This window comes from Oreochromis aureus, linkage group 3 (genome assembly GCF_013358895.1).
Source record: "Oreochromis aureus strain Israel breed Guangdong linkage group 3, ZZ_aureus, whole genome shotgun sequence".
In the NCBI taxonomy this organism is placed as follows: Eukaryota; Metazoa; Chordata; class Actinopteri; order Cichliformes; family Cichlidae; genus Oreochromis; species Oreochromis aureus.
In genome coordinates, this window is record NC_052944.1 from 43,422,742 (window position 1) to 43,443,340 (window position 20,599).

General features: G+C 38.9%; 1 protein-coding gene across 2 annotated transcripts; it reads left to right on the top strand.

Moving 5' to 3' along the window:
• Positions 1 to 1,033: 1,033 nt before the first annotated feature.
• On the top strand, positions 1,034 to 19,308 carry LOC116310879 (NLR family CARD domain-containing protein 3-like). Of its 2 annotated transcripts, none has more exons than XM_039608575.1 (11): positions 1,034 to 1,327; positions 5,094 to 5,120; positions 5,324 to 5,431; positions 5,765 to 5,899; positions 10,148 to 10,211; positions 11,667 to 11,886; positions 11,984 to 13,778; positions 13,869 to 14,042; positions 14,378 to 14,551; positions 17,900 to 17,958; positions 18,266 to 19,308. In XM_039608575.1, the coding sequence occupies exons 2-11, from the start codon at positions 5,113 to 5,115 to the stop codon at positions 18,808 to 18,810; spliced, it is 3,282 nt and encodes a 1,093-aa protein (XP_039464509.1). In that variant the 5' UTR covers positions 1,034 to 1,327; positions 5,094 to 5,112; the 3' UTR covers positions 18,811 to 19,308. The 2 variants fall into 2 exon arrangements, with proteins under 2 accessions (XP_039464509.1, XP_031583666.2); XM_031727806.2 differs by having other exon boundaries at positions 17,912 to 17,958.
• The last annotated feature ends 1,291 nt before the right edge of the window (positions 19,309 to 20,599 follow it).

Here is a 20,599-nt window from a genome sequence, read left to right on the forward strand (position 1 = left end):
TGTATGTGCGAGCATGTGAGTGCCTGGGTGTGTGCGTACCTGTGTGTGTGTGTGCACGTGAGTAAGTGTGTGTGTGTGTGTGTGTCGTAGCAGTTAAAGCACTGGGTGTGTGTCTCTGTATATGTGACTTCCTGCCAGTCATAAAAGTCCATCTCCCCTCCAGACCATAATGATCAGGTTACAAACACTGAGACCCCCACTCTACTTCCATTTGGCAGTTTCCACTGGGACACTAGCCTCTTGTTGTCTTACTTTTACAGCTAAGCATGTGGAGGGTCTCCTGCAAACCTACTTCTACGTTGTGACAGTTATGAGCCTTTATTACATTCAGGGACGAGGGTAACAGACTTCTCCTCTCTTTCCTTTCTGTTCCATACAGTCCTAGCATCCCCCAACTGTAGCTTCCTGCCTCCTTTTATGACAGGCAGACCCCCAGTGTCAATAAATTCCTCTCCCTCTACACAATTACACACACTCTCAGGCCTATAGCTAAACCAAACTAAAACACACAGACATTCACAAATCCTTCCCTGTTCCTCTGATCTAGAGCTGGACCCTCTCATCTATGCAAATTTAAGCACATTTTATTCTAATAATTGTTTTCTTCTACTCACAAATGGAGTTGAAGTTTGTTTGGGATCTGTATTGGTCTGTAGAGTATATCACAGGAGCACATCTTGGATGTGTTTTAATGTCATCAGGAGGCTGGTTTAATCTTCCCAGCAGCCTCTTGTACACAGAAAGGGTAAATTTGTGTGTTGCAAGAACAACACACGTAGATTACACACAGCATTTTTTCCTCCTGTATATCATTCCTGTTTTACTGCTGTCTTCAAACATTACTCATGAAACCACCCCAGAATAACAACAGCTCCTTTCTTGGAAGTTACTGAAAGCTGAACTGAAGCTGAAGTGAACACAAACAGAGGAACAAACTGGCTGATGTAACCTGATCCCAGGCAGCCGGGCGTGACAGCTGTGTTTGCATATGAAAATGCACTTGGTTCCGTGTCCTGTAAGGACTGAAACAGGTACAGAGTGACAGAAGGACACACAGCAAACATGCGTATTTTGTCTTTTATTTATTTTTACTGTTATTCTGTGTCTTCTTTCCTGCTACTAATGAATTATTAGCCAGCTATCTGGTGAACGATGTTAAATATTTCAGTCAGTACACATCATGTGAAGCTGAGGTTGATTATATGAGATAATGTTGTACTCTGAAAGGAGCTCGTGACCACAAAACGTTTGAGAACCTCTTTTCTGGACTGAGGAGACTGAAGGTTTCCCACTGCAGGCAGAACAGACTCTGTTGGAAGGAGTAAAGGTGAGATATGAACCATTAATTTGTTTTGTTTTGTTTCTTGTTCTGTTTTGTTTTCAGACATTTGTTATTTAAGCTCATGATGGCTGACATAACTGTTAATGCCTCTGGTTGATGAGCTCTCTGTGTAGTTTATCATATTTGATTCGGGTTGGTTGGGTCATTTCTGGTAGCAGGGCTCTAGACTGCAACCAATTTGGTCGCAAATGCGACTAAATTTTTCAATGGTGCCACAAAAAAAAAAAAAAAAAAAAATCCTATGTGGCAGGTCTCTGCAACTCTGAAAGTCTCCGTGTGATCAACAACAAATACACATTATGCTCATATTGTGGTCTAAACTAATCAGAGGTAGTCAGGAGCAGGACCTCTCTGATTGGCCGTGGTCCAGGTGGATAGAGAGAGGTGAGTAGCTTGAATAAAGCGATAGCAGGTGAGAGCAGGTAAACGGACTCCACACAAAGACGTAAACACAGAGCGCGGACCTGACGCATCAGAATCAGCTTTCTCTTTTTCGGCTTTCTCACTCGACGGCCGGACACGGACACGCTGTCAGGGCTGAAAGCCTACAGCTCACTGATTCTGATGCGTCACTGATTCTGGGAAGTGAAATGTGTTATTCAAAACTTTGTCGAGACACAGAGTCCTACAGTTCTTAAGAAAATTAATATTCAATTAAAATGTTAAACACTGTTTAGTAAGTGAATAATTTATGTTTTGCTGTTTAAAACTTTCACTTGATAGATGAAATTCAGTAGCCAGGGGCAGGAAATTCAGCGAAACATCAGAACAAAGCAGTGAGACTAAAAACTTGTTTAGTCTTGCAGTGTAGGTATGTCAGCCAAAGATAATCATCAGTACAGTGAGCACCCGTATTCAAATCAATACCATCTAAGAGAAAAACAAGGAAGTGAGCTACAGAATAAAACACAGTGATGGTGGACATTTGGTGAGCTTTGAATTATTTTCATTTAGTTTCTTTCAAAAATGATTTTTTTTTTCATTTTTTGTTGTTTATAAAATTATTTTTAATGTATTATTTTAAGATGTGTCTTTAAATCCTGCAGTGGTTACACACAGTCTGGCGGGGAAAATATACAAGTGAAAGATGGCTGAAGTAGAGGATGCTTTCTAGAATGTGTGTTATGTGCCAGGAAAATACTTTTACATAAATACATACAAATCAAGGGCGTAGATTTGGTTTTGGCGTTGGTGGGGACGGATGATTCAACCACCGAACCCTGCCCTGTTTTTTTTTTTCCTTTTTGTCTTTGCTTCTTGATAAAAAAGGAGAAATATACTTGCCTACATATGCTATTCTACGTGCTTTTAAACCATTTAAAATTACAATTCATAGTTTTATATGTGAATTATATAATGTTAAATTACTATTAAACAAATAGTACTAAGTATTTTAGACTTTAGTTTACTTCAGCCATATTCCATATAAATCAGGTATCATACAAAAATAAAAACAGTCATGACAATTAAAGAATATGACTTTAAGGACTTAACAACATTACTTCAGTTATAGTACACCAACATCTCTGATACATTAGCACTAAGGGAACACTGAATGACCTGGTGGGTTTTGTCCATAAAACTACTCATCTAAGATTACCACAAAGTAAAAGATCTCTCAGCAAAATGATGCAACATTTTAGGCACTATTGCCCCGATCAACTCAGTGAGCTGGGATTTCTTTATTCTAAACATGAACTACTGTTACAGCAACAGACATGGCCTACTGGTGCCCCACACAACAACTCAATGTCCACTATGTGAAGGAGCCAAACACATGCCTTCTCCTCTCGTTAACTGAGATAAACTGCTGGCATATTTGTTTTACATCCATACTGTCCAGTCTGTCCTGGTGGACATGGCATACAGCAGCATTGTTTAATCTCATTTGAGTCATTGTTGACCTTAGCCATGTTTTTAGTCTTCTGAGAGCACTGACGCTTCTTTCAGCCTCAGTACATGCGTTTTATCCTCAGGTTAAAATTATTATTATGTGCTTGATGTGCCTCACCTTTGACCCTGGCTCTTCCCCTCTGACTGCACTAGGACATATTGCCACCTGATAAAATAACACATTGATTCGTGCCATACAAAAAGTGAGACATGTCAATTCAGATTCTTTGTCAAATATACACTAATGAATCAGTTTACATCAGCAGCCTAACAACTGTCATGATAATAAATACTAGTTAATCTATAGCACCAAATCATCAGTCAGCCACCTGTGACCTCGCCTCTTCCCCTCTGTCCGAGCTACAACATGGCAGAGCTGCCTCTGTCACCTGATAAATAACAGTGAGACAAATACATGCAGTCACACATGTGCTTCAAATACAGTCATGAACCAACAAGTCATCATCACATTTCACCTGTGATCTTGTGTCACCGTTACTCTCTGAGCTTTGTGTTGGTTCTTCTGTCACCTGACAAATAGGACATACATGACAATAAGAATAAAATGTGGAGCTGCTTCAGGGTTTCTGTCACTTTGTGCAGATCTTGACTCATCAGTAATGTTTGTAGGGTGAGTGCATTTTTAAAACAATTTGTACAAACTGCACTACAAGGTGGAATATTTGCAAAATCATGACTACCTCATGATATTTTGTCTCAAAAATTAACCCTATGAATATGTCAGTACGATGAGGATGAAATTATTGTGTCACCAACATTTTAACGTTAGACAAATAATTTTAACAGCCTCTGTAAACTAATATCCTGGCTTGCTCGAGGCTCCGTTTTCTCTGACAGTTTCAATCAAAATTAGAAATGCTACTCTGAGACTGAGATAACTAATAGTGCTGCCTGTCGTGCAGTTAGTTTCCAAAACATATTATTCATGGTTACATACAATTTTAGACTGATGTGGGCCAAAGCCTAGCATAGCCTGTAACGTTATTGTGCCGGTGTTCTGGGAATCCATCCTACCTGACAAAGTGAACTTGACTTTAACTGACTTACAGGTTTCCTGGAAAAATACTTTCTTATATCCAGGTTCTTCCTTTTTGCTGCCATCCTCCTCTCCTCCTCGCAGGTCCTCACAGCGCAGGTTTGGTGCTGCTAAAACTAAACAGAGCTCCCTGAAAGGCACAGCCAATCACATTGGCCATATTTGTCACATGATATAGGAGAGAACGTAATTTAACTCTTTCTGCACCGCTGGTTGAATGAGACGTTGACAGATCGTTTTTTTCTTTCTTGGGTTTGTTTTTCTTTACTCGCAGAGATCAAATTATTGGTGGGGATTTTTCAATAATTGCTGGATATTGGTGGGGACATGTCCCTTCCGTCCAAGCCAAATCGACGCCCTTGATACAAATACAGACTCAAACTCCTGAAGCATAAAGTGATGAAGGGAAGTAAGACAAGGCCTTCATAGAAAAAGAACAGAATCAAAACTTATCCCAGTGCAGACAGCAAAGAGCTGCAGACAGACGGTGTTCAGGAAGATGATGAATAAATTAATCTTTGATCTGATTTATATTATATGTTTTTTTGTATTTTTGTTCTATTTAATCTTCTGTTTGAAAAGTTTAATCATCACAATGATTGTTTGTTGACTCTTTGATGGTCAAATAGATTTTTTCTGATTTTCTTGACAAACAATGAAACCTTAATTATAAAGTAATATAATATAAAAGTATAATTATGATTAAACAGGTCACCACCTTGTAGTTATCAAATATCTCAATAAACAGAAATAAAGCCAAATTATAATCTGTGTTTTATTCTCACTTTTCTCGTCCATCAGGTGACCGCAGGTTACAAACATGGAAAGGTATCACACTCTAAACCTCGCATTACCTTCACTGCTAAAAGAACAAATACAGAAATGTTTTCATACTACATGCAGTAACTTCATCAGCTCTCTCTTTTGTTAATTCATTTTAACCCTGCAAAGTTTTTCAAGTATCTGTTTCTCCTGGAGAGTGAAAAATGGTAGATATATAACCTTTCCTGATTCCTTTCCTCACTCCTCAGACCAGACTCTCCTGAGCCCAGTCTCAGCTCTGTAACAATGAGGAAGAGAACCACTCAACAGGAAGACCGTCCTGACTTTAAAAGCAGGAAATTGTCTCATGATGCAAAGTAAGAGTTAACTGAAGGGATCTATGAGTAATCAGTGAGAAGTTTTAGTTTAATCATTTATTATTATTATTATTATTATTATTATTATTATTATTATTATTGTTGTTGTTGTTGTTGTTGTTGTTATTTTATTGCTGTGTTCATAAAAAGAAGAAAACACAGCAAGAAACAGACTAAAAAGAACAAAAGTCATTTGTTGTGAAGAGCATCAAACTTTTTAGCCTTATTGTAATATTATTACTGTGACTAGCTCCAAGTTTATCTGGTACTTTTTGTGTCAGAAGGCTAAAAATGTAATTTCTCTGCCTGATGGTCTTTTTCTCTGTTCACCAGGATCACTGAGGCACCAGATGCCCCTGAACCTGAACCTGAACCTGAACCTGGACCCAGCTGTGTGTCTTTGAAGAGTGATCGATCAATGGATTTTATCTTCCACTTTAAAGGACCAAAATCTGCTGCTGCTGAGGAGTAAGAAAGTTTACACCTACCTTAAAGCTATGTAGTGCACCTCAGTCCTGAAATTTAGGACCTCCATGAGTAAGACTGACAGACTGCTTTTTTTTTTAAATCTATCATGACAGCCCTGCATTCCCTGCTTTGGCCATCATGCTGATTATAATTTATGTGGCAATCAGCAGCAATCTGTCAGCAGTTAGTCAGTTTGACTCTGATACTGTGGGTGCTCGTTTTGCTTAGGAAGGTGAAATGATCTACAACTGTCTGTGTGGTGCTGGAAGCCACGACACAAGTTCCTGGAATTCTTTAAATATTAAATAAAAGTGCTTCAATGCTTCCTTTATATTCCATCTTAAGGATGGACCACCCTTGATACATGTTATCATAATCTCATAATTCATAGTGACACACCATCCCAGCATTCATGAAAATCCGTCTAGGGGTACCGGAACGTAACATAAGGGTTAGGAAAGACGTGACCCCACCCTGGTCCCCAAAACCATACCCAGAAGCCAGATCTTTGAAGTGAACGGTGGTTTATTTGTAGCTACACTGAAAACTTAACTCCGGGGTGAACAGAGGCCAAAATAACAAACAGAACAAGCTAAGCCAGGAAAGGAGGTGCTATCTAAAACCCTAGGTGAATCAAAAACCAAACAAAAGACAAGTGCTACACCTACCTCCCTAACTGAATTAAACAGGAGAAAATAATACAAGAAATAATAAGGCAGCTCACCCCTTCTGTTTCAGTGTCTATTTACAAGTGAAAACTAATTTACACACTATATACAAACTCTGTGAATCTCAGGAATAACACACAAATCACAGGGTTTGGAAGCCAGGTTCAGGTCTGCCACATGATGAGGGGACTCCAACTCTATCAAGACAATCTTCCATTTCAGGAAGAGGAGAAGAGTCAGGTTTGGTCACACTGTTTACTTTTCGAAAATCGTGGGGTTTTGTAAACCTTTGGTACAAGAAGACATGGGGAACTCCACGCACTGGAACTCAGGACAGCTAGATTATTTTCCAGCAAGTAGGAAACTTCTTGCTAAAAAAGTGCACGTTTGGTAGGGGTCACACGATAAGCATGTTGTTTGATCGGAGGAATGTCACCTACATCTGTGTCATGTTTAAGGACCGTAGTGCGAGATGAAGTGTCTGCAAACAGGAACAGATCGTCTTTTATGAGACAGCACATATCGTCCTGGGCAGCGTCATCCAAATGTTTTAGGTGGGATTTTAAATTGTCTAATATTTCAGAGTTTCTGAGTCGGGAGCAACCCTCAGCACAAATGAAAACTAAGCCATCACTTTCTGGATTATACTGAGACAAAGACACTGGCACCACTACGGGCAGGGACGACGGCACAGCAGGGGATGAAGAGGAGTTTACACCGGCATTGTACACTAAATAAGGCTTCATCAGGTTGACGTGACACAAATGTTTTCTCCTATGGTCTGGGGTACCTATAACATAATCTGTGTCACTCAGTTTCTCTTGGACAGTGTAGGGCCCACAGAACTTTGCAAGGAGAGAAGATCCAGGAACGGGTAGGAGAGTCAACACTTGGTCACCCACTTCAAAACTTCTCTGCACGGATCTCTTGTCAAATTTTCTTTTCATTTTCTTGTGAGATACGGAAAGAGCGTCACGTGCAATTTTGTATGCTTTATTCCCTTAACTCTTTAAAGCCGTTTTGCGTAACTATTTTTAAATCCCGGTAGAACTGCAACCACGTAAGCTAGCGCAATAATTTTTTTTGCATATGAAACCGCAGCCATTACCTGCCCTAAACTGGAAGTTACGTCATTTTCGCGAAAATGTCGTGTTTTTTTTACCTTCAGGGCCTTATAAGCCTGTACTGGTGTTTTTAAAAGTCATGTTTGACTTCATTACTTTCGGTATCATTTCTGGGATGCTTAGAACTCAAATTACACTGCTGGAAATAGTTTATTTTATTGCATATGCTGTTTTTTGTAAATTTGCATTATAATATTTATATTCTTTTTCCTGCAGTATATAAAAATTGGTGTATTTCAAAAATAAAACTATGAAGACACTCAAAATAAATTTCCTGTGGTGGGAAACTATTCTGTGCAACTTTTTTGTATTTACAGTTTTGAGGGATAAGCCTCTTAAATTTCTCTAACTAGAAATATATGTTAAAAAAACAAAAATGATTTTAAATTTTTTTCTAGTTTATTGCACTTTTTTGCAATTTATGTAATTACTATGCACTTAATGCATACATATTATTAAAATTTGGGCTATAATGGTTGTATTGATGTATAGCAACTTGAAATGCTCCCAAAAATGTCACTACAGCATGTAAAAATATAATATAAGCTCTGGCGGACTTGGTTCTATGGTAGGTCTTAAAGGGTTAAAGAACATACGTAATCTAACACGTTTTGATCTGGGATAACTGTCTGAGCGATATCTCTTTGAGCAGCCTCAAATGACCACGCACTGTGTCACACCAGCTCTGCGGGACTGAAAATCATGGACTCCTGCACACTCTCTCTCACTGCTAGAAGGAGAAGTGGCAGACCCTCATCCCACTCTCTTCTTGACTGGAGGCAGAACTTCCCCATCATGGCTTTTAATGTTTGGTGGAAACTCTCAAGCGCACCCTGTGATTTGGGATGATACGCACTGGATTTTTGATGCGTTACGCCAAGAAATTTCAAGACCTGAGCAAATATTTTGGACATAAAATTTGACCCTTGGTCCGTTTGAACAGATTTTGGCAAACCGAAAGTGGAGAAAAAGTTTACTAGTGCTCTGACAACAGCTTTGACTTTGAGAGTGCGTAACAGAATAGCCTCGGGGAAGCGTGTAGGGGCACACATCAAAGTCAAAATATACTGATGTCCTAACTTTGTTTTGGGAAGCGGACCTACACAGTCAATGTGCTCAAATGGTTCCCCTAAAGCTGGGATTGGATGTAACGAAGCAGGTGGAATAACTTGGTTTGGTTTACCACTAACCTGACAAATGTGGCAGGAGTGGCAGTAAATTTTTCTAATTCCTAAATGTCCGGAGAAACTGTCATGTGCAAGACTGAGTACCTGGGGTCAGAACTTTTGCGGTACAACTATCTGTTGAAAAACATTCCAGTCAAATGAGGGAGGGTGCCATTTACGCATTAACATGTCATTTTCAATGCTGTAAACTCAGGGATTTTGATCGCTGGAATTCACAGCAAGTAGAAATTTGGCCAGAGTTGGATCATTTTGTTCCGCAAGGACAAAATCTGCTTTGTTTACCTCAAAAGTCAGGTCGGGTGTAGCAGGTAGCAGGCTATCAGACACACATTTTTCTGTTTTTTCCACTGACGGTTCAGCTTTCTCAGGATCATCTTCACAGCACAGAAAAGAGTCAGACAAGTCAACAGTGTGACAACACAGGCAAGCAAGACCTGAACGGTAGCAGGAGTGGTGATGAGGGGACCAATCAGCCACCGTTAGCTGTCCAATCAGGAAGGACCTGTAGATTCTTAAAGACATAGCACAGAAGAAAACTCTAGCCGACCAGGGCTGTAGCATTGATAAAGGACCACAGCAAATCTTTTTTTTTTTTTTTTTTTTTTAACCTTAATATTGACATGATATTTTTCACCAGTAGTTCGTTTTTATATGACCTGCATGAAATAACATTGCAAAGTGCATTGGGATGTAATAAGATGATAATAATAATAATATCATTATTATTATTATTATTATTATTATTAATAATAATAATAATAGATTGCATTTATATAGCTCACTGTCTGGACACTGAACACCACAGATGTAGATGTAGTGTAGGCAGATTCAAGGTGTCATCATGTGGTTTTGTTTTTTTGTTTTTTAGGTGTATTCTTAGTTTTCTCCTCAGAAAATATTCAGCTGCTCCTCGAAGATGCTCTTCCTTGCTGCTGATATTGTAAACAGACAAAGGCCAAATTTTTTAATAAAACTCTTCAACATAACAATATAAATCTGACTTTTTTTTTCTTTTTGCAATGTACAGAGCATATCTATAATATGGTCAGTACAAGAACACACTTTGGTACAGAACCATCACTGACCTGTTAGTTGGACTAGTGGAGTCCAATAAATGAATAAATAAATATGTGTATAAATTGACACAATAGATTTGTTACAGCACAGTAGCGCATGTTTTAATCAGGGTGATCATCAAACAGCAGAAGAAGAAATCTTTAGCTTGTATTTATGTGCAAAATGCATAATTTCTTCATGATGTCTCCACAGAGCTGATCAGGAGAGTCTTCATCATACCCAGCAGCATCAAACCAATCTGGACTCGGTGTTTAAGGTTTGTATATGTACACATACCTCTTTTTTTTAAATTGTTTTCATGTTGCACAGTCCAATATTCATCATAACTTAATGGCAAAATAACAAACATACTCCAACAGTGAATTAGTTTCACTTTATTATTATTTATAAAGCACTTTTCAAAACAAAGTTTTGGTAACATAACATGATCCGCAAATAAGGTGCAAGTACACTGCACAGCCACGTGATTATCAGCGGTTACCACGCCTACCTAGCTGCATCAGAGCATCAGCAACCTCCATTTTAGACCCACCTATAGACACGTGACTGGACAGACGTCACATGCAGTAAATTTGGGCCAACGTGGGTTTTGGCCTTGCAACATCTGATTGGTTGAAGTGACGTGAATGTGGCATCGTTGCTGTGATCCTATTGGCTCAAACGATTAAAAAGAGGTGTCGATCATGCAAATTGACCAAAAGAGACCAAAGTTACAGCCCCTCAGAGTTTAAAGGGCCAGAGGCCAATTAAACACTCCATGCACAGCAGAAAAGGGCCATTACCATGTAAATGTGTGGTTATTTCTTCAAAAATATATTTTTAAAAAAAGCATTTTCAGGCCTGTTTATAACATGAATTAATTTCTGCTCTTAAATACCTAAAAAATTCAACTGACATTCATGTCTGGATATTCATGTATTGACAGGGCTGTAATTTTTCACTGTTTCACTTTAAAAACATAAATCTTTGCACAGATGATGTTTATATGTTGGTTATTGAATTTCTGTAATGAAATGTGAACTGAGGCATATTTTTAAAAGGGTTATTTGCTAAAAAAAATTTTTTTTAAATTAGGCGAGGATAAAATCAACTTACTTTTTCTGTGTTCCAGTCTCAGTAACTTTGACACAGTAATATCTGCTTCAATACTTACACCTCTGATGAAATTTCACAAGTGTTAGCTATATTTTGATACCAAGATTGTAAGCACAGAGTTTGTAATTGCAGAGAAATAATCAATTAAATTTGGGAATTGCATTTTCAAGCAGGAAGCTCAGAAACCCCCTTGGGGCTTAAGAAGTTAAAAAACTCTACTATAGTACTATAGATTACTTAATTTAATTTATGTTAATATTTTATTGTTAGTCACTCTATGACACGACCGGCACCCCAGAAAGTACTGGGTACTTACGGTGTACTTGTTTATCACATTTTTTTCAGAAATGTAAATTTCTGAAAATGTCCTTACATCAATAAGAACCAAAATGACACAGTTATCCGAAAAAGTATCCTTATCTTATAACAATGACATTTTGGAATTATATTTTTTTTTCTCTGACAGAAGTTTTATTTTAATTGGTTACCTGCATATCTTTTAACGCTGCATTTCTGTTAAATTGAAAACACAAAAAACAAATCTGTAAAAAAAGTATTTTTTGCTATGAAGATCTTATTTTTTTAATGAATTTAGATGGTGTCATTTATTTTCCAGATGCTGGAGGAAAACATTATCACTTTTGTGAAGAAAGAGCTAAAGAAGATGCAGAATGGTCTGAATCCAGATTATTCAGAGTGTCAGAGGGATGAAGAGGAGGTGTTGGACAGTGAGGAAGAGAAGCAGAGAAGGAGCAGCAGAGAGGCATTTCTGAAACTTGCAGTTAACTTCCTGAGAATAATGAAACAGGAGCAGCTGGCTGACTGTCTGCAGAGCAGTGAGAGGATTTCTCTTCATAAATTCAGTCTTTACAGGAATGAAATTGTCATATTTCCTATAATCATAACACTCATGTTTCTGGTGCTTTCCTGTAGAAAGTCCTGATCCACTTTGTGAGAATACATTTAAATGTAACCTAAAGAAGAAGTTCCAGTGTGTGTTTGAGGGGATTGCTAAACCAGGAACCCGAATCACTCTAAATGAGATCTACACAGAGCTCTGCATCACAGAGGGAGGGACCGGAGAGGTCAACACTGAACATGAGGTCAGACAGATTGAAATGTTTTCCTGGAAACCAAACAGACCAGAACCAACAATCAGGTGTGAAGACATCTTTAAAGCTTCGACTGGAAGAGACAAACCAATCAGAGCAGTGCTGACCAAAGGAGTGGCTGGCATCGGGAAAACACTCCTGACACAAAAGTTCACTTTGGACTGGGCTGAAGACAAGACCAACCAGGACATCCAGTTCATTTTTCCATTCCCATTCAGAGAGCTGAATTTACTGAAGGATACAAAGTTCAGCTTAGTGGGATTTATTCATCACTTCTTTACTGAAATCAAAGAAGCAGGAATCTGTAACTTTAAAAAGTTCAAAGTTGTGTTCATCTTTGATGGTCTGGATGAGTGTCGACTTCCTCTGAACTTCCACATCACTGAGATCCTCACTGATGTTACAGAGTCCACATCAGTGGATGTGCTGCTGACAAACCTCATCAGGGGAAAGTTGCTTCCTTCTGCTCACATCTGGATAACCACACGACCTGCAGCAGCCAATCAGATCCCTGCTGAGTATATAGACATGGTTACAGAGATCAGAGGGTTCAATAACCGACAGAAAAAAGAGTATTTCAGGAAGAGACTCAGAGACAAGGAAGAGGCCAACACCATAATCTCTCACATCAAGACATCACGAAGCCTCCACATCATGTGTCACATCCCAATCTTCTGCTGGATCACTGCTACAGTTCTAGAGAGTTTGTTAAAAACCAAACAGGATGGAGGAAAGCTGCCCAAGACACTGACTGAGATGTACATTCGTTTCCTGGTGGTTCAGACCAAACTGAAGAACATCAAGTATGATGGAGGAGCTGAGACAGATCCTCTCTGGAGTCCAGAGAGCAGGAAGATGATTGAAGCACTGGGGAAACTGGCGTTTGAGCAGCTGCAGAAAGGAAACCTGATCTTCTATGAATCAGACCTGACAGAGTGTGGAATTAATGTCAGAGAAGCCTCAGTGTACTCAGGAGTGTTAACGCAGGTCTTTAAAGAGGAGAGTGGGCTGTACGAAAAGAAGGTGTACTGTTTTGTCCATTTGAGCATTCAGGAGTTTTTAGCTGCTCTTCATGCCCATCTAACATTCACCAACTCTGGTATCAACCTGCTGGAAGAAGAAGAAACAGCCTCAGTGCAGACTGGAGAATCTTCAGTAATACATTTCTACCAGAGTGCTGTGGACAAAGCCTTACAGAGTCCAAATGGACATCTGGAATTGTTTCTCCGGTTCCTCCTTGGTCTTTCACTGCAGACCAATCAGAATCTCTTACAAGGCCTGTTGACACAAACAGGAAACAGTTTACAGATAAATCAGGAAACAGTTCAGTATGTTAAAAAAAAGATGAACGGCGCTCTCTCTCCAGAGAAAAGCATCAATCTGCTCCACTGTTTGAATGAATTGAATGATGACTCTATAGTGAAGGAGGTCCAGCATCACCTGAGTTTAGGACAACTGTCCAAAGTTAATCTCTCTCCTGCTCAGTGGTCAGCTCTGGTCATTATCTTACTGTCATCAGAAGCAGATCTGGATGTGTTTGACTTGAGGAAATACTCAGCTTCAGAAGAGGCTCTTCTGCAGCTGCTGCCAGTGGTCAAAGCCTGTAAGAAAGCCCAGTAAGTATCCAGTTTAATCCTGGCAAGAGATTGCTTTAAAGTATTTATTTAAAGATTTTGGAGAGTTCACTGATATCCATGTCTTTCTAGGTTGAGTGGTTGTAACCTCACAGAGAGAAGCTGTGCAGCTCTTTCCTCAATTCTAAGTTCCCAGTCCTCCACACTGAGAGAGCTGGACATGAGTAACAACAACCTCCAGGACTCTGGAGTGAAGCTGCTTTGTGCTGGACTTGGGAGTCCACACTGTATGCTGGAAACTCTCAGGTTAGCTGATGCTTTGTATCAGGAGATTTGGATATTTCACAACAACTGTCATTATTTTATAGATTTAAGATGTTGTTTCTGTTCTGGTGTAAGCTCTGAAAGAGCACAGTGGGAAAGACACACACACACAAAAACATAACTTTCTTTATGTCTGTCCATCATAGTACAAAAGAAAATGTAATAATATTTTTTCCATGTTTTTAAACAGAGTCCTTAAAAACCTTTTTTTTTAAACAACTTTAACTGAAATCAGAATCAGTTAATTCGACTGCATGTGCGTCATCAAATTCAGAGCAGTTCCTTACAATGATGTGACATGGTGTATGTGTTTGCAGGCTGTCAGGCTGTCAGATCACAGGAACAGGCTTCACCTCTCTGGCCACAGCTCTGCGCTCCAATCCCTCCTATTTGAAAGAGCTGGACTTGAGCTTTAATCACCCAGGAGACTCAGGAATGAAGCTTTTGTCTCATCTAAAGGAGGATCCACATGTGAAACTGGACATACTCTGGTAGGAAAACAGGAAATAAAGCTGAAAATATATTTTTTCTCCAACATTTTGTAAGGAATACCAGATATTTACTTGAAGTCATTTATGAGTTTAATGTAACCACTGACCTGATGTCCCGTAATATAGTCTGTATGTCCAGTCAAATGGGCAACTGTGTGGGTGAATGACACAGAACCAATCACAGTTAAAAGCTCACCTGTGAGTCAAAATCACAAAATCAATCATCTCTAACATTTTCTTGTCTTGCTGGTCAAAGGGGGTGCTCAAGCATATACCAGCTGTCACAGTCTTTGCCAAGCAGTTGCATACTGTGATATCATTCACAATAAGTGGTCATCTTGTTGATCTGCTTTAGCTCAGTGGGTGAACAGGCGACCATATGCCGTATGGCCGGAGAGCAGTAGGCCTGGGTTCAAGCCGCCTTTTGCTGCATGTCTTTTCCTCTTTCTCTCACCACTTTCCTGCCTATCTACAATATATCTATCCAGTTATGGACAAAAAAGTAAAGTAAGTGATAACCTTAACTCTAAGTTTACCTTAACCTTTAATTCAAGAGAGAGGCAAAACTGACTTTTTTCAAATTAGTTTTTGCTCTGTATCAGATCGATTATTTTCTTTGTTTCCAGACTGCCAAGATTTGAGAGAATAATTGACTAAAAACAAATAAACAAAGCTGGGATCATGATGAGTTAGGCCTCAAAAAGTGTTTAAAATCAAATGAAATAGGCACCCACAACCTTATGACTGCATGACCTTGCAACCTCATTAAGGTTGACAATTGAGATTGTGCATTTTAATAAAAGATTGAGGTATTTACCCCAATCACACCCCATCAGGATTCATCATCATTGCCCACGAGGTTTGCCTCTCTCATTGTGTGTAAAGGTTGGCTGTGTGGCAAGATTAGTTAGACCCAAAATGCAGGACATGGGAAACAAGGTGATTAAAAGGCAGCTTTATTGCTGAGCTTAACAAAATACGAATTAAAGTTGCTCAGGAAATACAGAAATACACAAGGAGGAATACACAGCTTGAGGGAGAATGTAGCAAACAGCTTGGGATGGGACCCTTGATACTGTTGTTTGAAACTGTGTCAATCTTCTGAAGTTCAGTTGTTTTACTACACTGCTTTAAAGTGTGGCTCACAACACCAACATCACATGACCATAGTGTTATAGGCCTTCTATGGGGTCTATTTTATTCAGAAAAGTAGAGACTGGAGACATAAGTTGCGCAGGCTCTTCCTTGTCTCTTTATTACACAGAATTTTATATCATTCTTTTCTGTTCATTTATACACATGATCCTCTTTCCTTCAATCATTCCTCTTGTGACAAAAAACATCACATTCAATCAGGTTCACATGTTAAACCCACTTGGTCGCATTGTTTTTTCCACAAGTATAAATCTACAAATTATGATCTTATATCAGTCTCCTTATTTACAATCAATCTGTAACTAAATCCTGCTGCTGTCCTGCTTCAACAATATGTCTGTGCAGTAATATTAACACTGCGAATAACCTGCTTATTATTGCTGTTATAAACTCTTTATACCTTAAAAGATTAAACAATATATTTGCAAACAATAAACAAACATATTCTGTAGTTGCCCAAAAGTCAATATAAACCAGTCTATTTACATTTAGCAATATATGAGTAAGAACGAGGTTATGTTGAAATCATCAACTGTAACACTTCTAGTAACATCAGGTTAAAAGTATGTCTCCGAGCTACATGTGCTACAAAATAAAACATATGTAGTAAGACCCACCACCTCTTTACACTGCCAGTGGAATTGTGGCTCCCATTACAACTGGCGGGAAAGTTTGCTTTCTCCATGAAAACACACTTTCTTACAACAGTTGTGGCCTTTAAACCAAGACAGAAAAAGGTTTCTTGCTCTTATATGTGCATCACAGTTAGTTAACTCAAACTACTAACCTGTTTTCATACAGAAAAGTAGAGACAGGAGACATGAGTTGTGTTCAGTCTGCAGGCTCTTCCTCAACTGAGGTAAGGGAGCGTTGCAATGGCCTATCGCACTTACAGCTACTCGCCTTTTGTGGCGATGCCACGCAATTACATCTTCATAACCTCAACTGAAAAGTGCAATACCGCAATGAAACAAAGGCTTTTACATCAGTAAATGTTTCCAGCAGATTATACTGTGACCATACACTTGTAGGTGTCACAATAGCTAAGTGAGGTTTTTATGTGTTTAACCCTGACAAGTTCTGATAAGTGCCTTTGTCATAGTTCTTGGTCTGCGATGCAGGGTTTTGAGTTTATTTTGGGATTGTTGACACTTTGCTTTATTAAGATGATTTAGGTTTGGGTTTTAATTTTCCCAATGTCTTTGAGTTTATTCATGTGTCACCCAGTCATGTCTTTGTGTTTCATCTCGCTTTTCTTTTCCCGTTTTTCCCTCTATGTGTTTCTTTCCATGTCTCCTCTGTCTGTCATGTCCATCCATGTGTCTTTTCCTCAGCCATTATGTCTCTTTGCCTGCTCTGTGTCCCTCCCTCTTCCCCTCTCTGTCTCTCGCTCACTCCATCTCCCTCCAGGCCTTGTCTCCCTTAGTTGTTCCCATGTTTCTCTCCTTGTGTTCCATCCTTTCTACCTAATCTGTCATGTCCATCCCTGTCTGTTTTCTCCCCCAGCCCCATTGTCAAGCCTATGTCTCTTAGTCTGTGTCTCAGTGTGTTTCCTGTTTTATTTTGACAATCTCAAGTCCTGTGTTCAGTGTGTGCAGTTCTGCTTCCTCCTGTCAGATCACACCTAGTTCGTTCCTGCTTTGTTCCCCATGTTTTTTCACTAGAACAAGTGGGCTGGTTTCTGTTATTGTGCAAATGTACTGTTTATAAGGTTGGTGAAACCTGCAGTCAGCTGAGACTTGGGTGACAAAACGTTTCTCCCACTGAAAATGCAACGTCCAGATAAACAGAATCAAATTTTTGATATTATGTAACCCTTTTATTTCATTTTCCCTTTATTACCAGATGTATTGCCTTACACGCCAATGTTTTGGGTCAGATTGTCTTCCCAGACTTACTCTCAGTCTGGAGCCCCAAAAGGTTGTTTCTGTTTACCTGGATGTAGCGTTTTCAGTGGGAGAAACGTTTTGTCACTCATCCAAGTGACTTCTTATAGTAGTATTTACGTAATTTAAGAACCTTGTACAGACCAGATTTTTTTTTTTTTTAAAGTTTCCTTTGATATATAAAACCATAGAACTGAAAGTGCATTATCGTTTTCATTTTATTATGGGATAAAAGGAAACAAGATTATTTCTCTAGAAAAGATTAATCAGACAATATAAAGGCATGTTTTCACACTAAGAGATAAAGGTCTCATTTCAGTGTGGAGCCTCGAGGAGTACAGTGGATGAGACCAGGTCTAAGGAAATGTAAGTATTTTTGATGTATGAGTTTCCCTACAAAATTTACACCATGTTGTACTGTATTCACATTTTTTTACACTTTAGTTGTACCTCTGCCAAATATATTTTATCACGAATTTTACAAAAAAGTTACTGAGGTTTTTACTTACTTACTAACTAACTAAAAACCAATTTCTGATGGTAACACACTCTTAAAAAAATCTAAAACTTTTTCATACCGGATCTTCTTCATAAATTAACATGAAAACCATGCAAATTAAGTTAAAAGTGTTTGTGAGAGACCTTTTGCACTGTGTCTCACTGTCCCCTTTAGATTTCCATGACCTGACGCTGGATCCAAACACAGCACACAGGAACCTCAAACTGTCTGACAACAACAAGAAGGTCACACACGTGAAAGAAGAGCAGCAGTACCCTGATCATGATCATAGGTTTGATCACTGGCCTCAGCTGCTGTGTACCAACAGTCTGACTGGTCGCTGTTACTGGGAGGTCGAGTGGAGAGGAGAAGTTCATATCAGTGTAGCCAATGTAGGAATTGGACGGAAAGGAGACGGCGATGACAGCAGGTTTGGAAGGACTGATCAGTCCTGGAGTCTCTACTGCAGTGATGATGATGGTTACTTTGGAAATTCCAATTACACATCAATAGTGATCGCTGTCCCCTCCTCGATTGTCCCTCGCAAATTAGCAGTGTATGTGGACTACCCTGCAGGAACTGTGTCCTTCTACAGTGTCTCCTCCGATAAACTGATCCACCTGCACACCTTCAACACCAAATTCACTGAAGCACTATATGCTGGGTTTCAGTTAAGGTCACCTGGCTCCAGTGTCTCTCTCTGTGACGACTCAGAGTAGTGAACTTACTGCGACAAGACACATTCTCACATTGGTGTGGAGCACCCATAATTTAGTAATACATGTACAATGACAATAAAGAGCTATTCTATTCTATTGAGCTTCATTTGTGTACCAAAAATGCTTCTAGATAAATGATGACTTTGTGTTTTGTTTAGTTTTTTTTTAACTTTCATCTACTGAAACTACTTGACCTGTTAAAGGTTAAGTTTAGTTTTGGGATGGCGAGTGAAATGCATCTCTGGATCCTGCAGTATGGTGATGCCTGAGCAACTGGGAGTTTTTTGTTTAGTTTTGTTTTTTTAATAATAGGCAGTGAAATCTCAGAGCATTCTCATTCCCAACACACAACATACCAATGATTTGTCATATAGCATTGGTATGCTACGTGTTGGGATTACTACGTGTTGGGAATCTCTAGTATAAATGCACACTTCATGTGTTAATTTGTATTTTATACTATTTTTTATCGCAAGAATAAAATCTGTGACACAAACAGTTTCTATTTGTGTGTTGTATCTGTGAACATGCAAACTGATATTTAAAAAAAAGAAATGAAGAAAATCGAACTATTCCTTATTTATTTTTTTTCGGTTCAGTTGGGAGCAGCCCTCAGCCTGGGAATGCTTGTTATTATACTTAATACCTTTAGAGTACATTTTGTAACCTTTAACCAAAAAGTAAAATTATGGAGGATATTTTCACATGATGGCCTTGGTTTACCAACAATAAACTATTCATTTCTGTGTTTCTTCTCTTGGAACCCACTGTTAGTTAGTTTCTCTTTTCTTTCTTTTGGACTTGTAAGGGCAGGGGTGCACACCAGCAGTTTTCTTTGTGTCTTTATTTTCTTCCTTTTATACAGGTTTAAGTATATGTTGCAAAATCAATAAAAAAACTTAAATGTCAAAACAATAAACTTTTAATTTATCTAAATAAAGCAAACCCTCACATATTCATGGAAATGGAAAACTAGGAAACAGCTGTCAGTTTAGACAAAAAGAGAGAAGCTACTTGTTCCTCTGTTGCCGGAAGAGGTCACTACAGTGGGACAGTGGGTGGTTCAACATGTTTGATTTTGCTGAGTTTTACACCTGATGCCGTCCCGGAACTAAAATCAAAACCAGTTATGCACTAATGGTAAATGGACTGATTCTTACATAGCGCTTTTCTACTACCCCAAAGCGCTTTAAACAACATGTCCCATTCAACCAAACACTTTCTTCTATGCTTTTATCAAACACTCACACAGAAGCATTGGAGAGCAACTTGGGGTTAGTATCTTGCCCATGGATATTTGGCATGCAGACTGGTGTAACCAGGGATCAAACCACCAACCTTCCTGTCAGTAGACTGGCTCTACCTCCTGAGTTACAGCCACCACTGAAGTCTAGCCTAGTAACCTATTTTAGAAGAAGCTGGTCAGGATAGTATGGATTTGTTGGCATCTTCACTTAAAAAAAGGTTGGTTTTATGAATGTAAATGTAGAGGAGTGGAGGCTGATGTAAAAGTACACTGTGATACAGCTCTGAGGAATTTTAAAAGCAACTTATGTATAACAGTAGCAGCAATCTGTAATGTGCACCTACTTTCTATATGTTTCTATACATAACTGGCCTATTATTTACAAAACAGATTGAGTGAAAGTGCTATAACTAGCGCTATAAACAAACCCAAAAGAGCTAGTATTGTTATCTTATCTGTAACCTTGAGGTCACATGATTTGACCTATGACCTATTTTTTCTGTTAAGGATAACGATGCAGTGATATGTGCCTGTGTCGTTGAG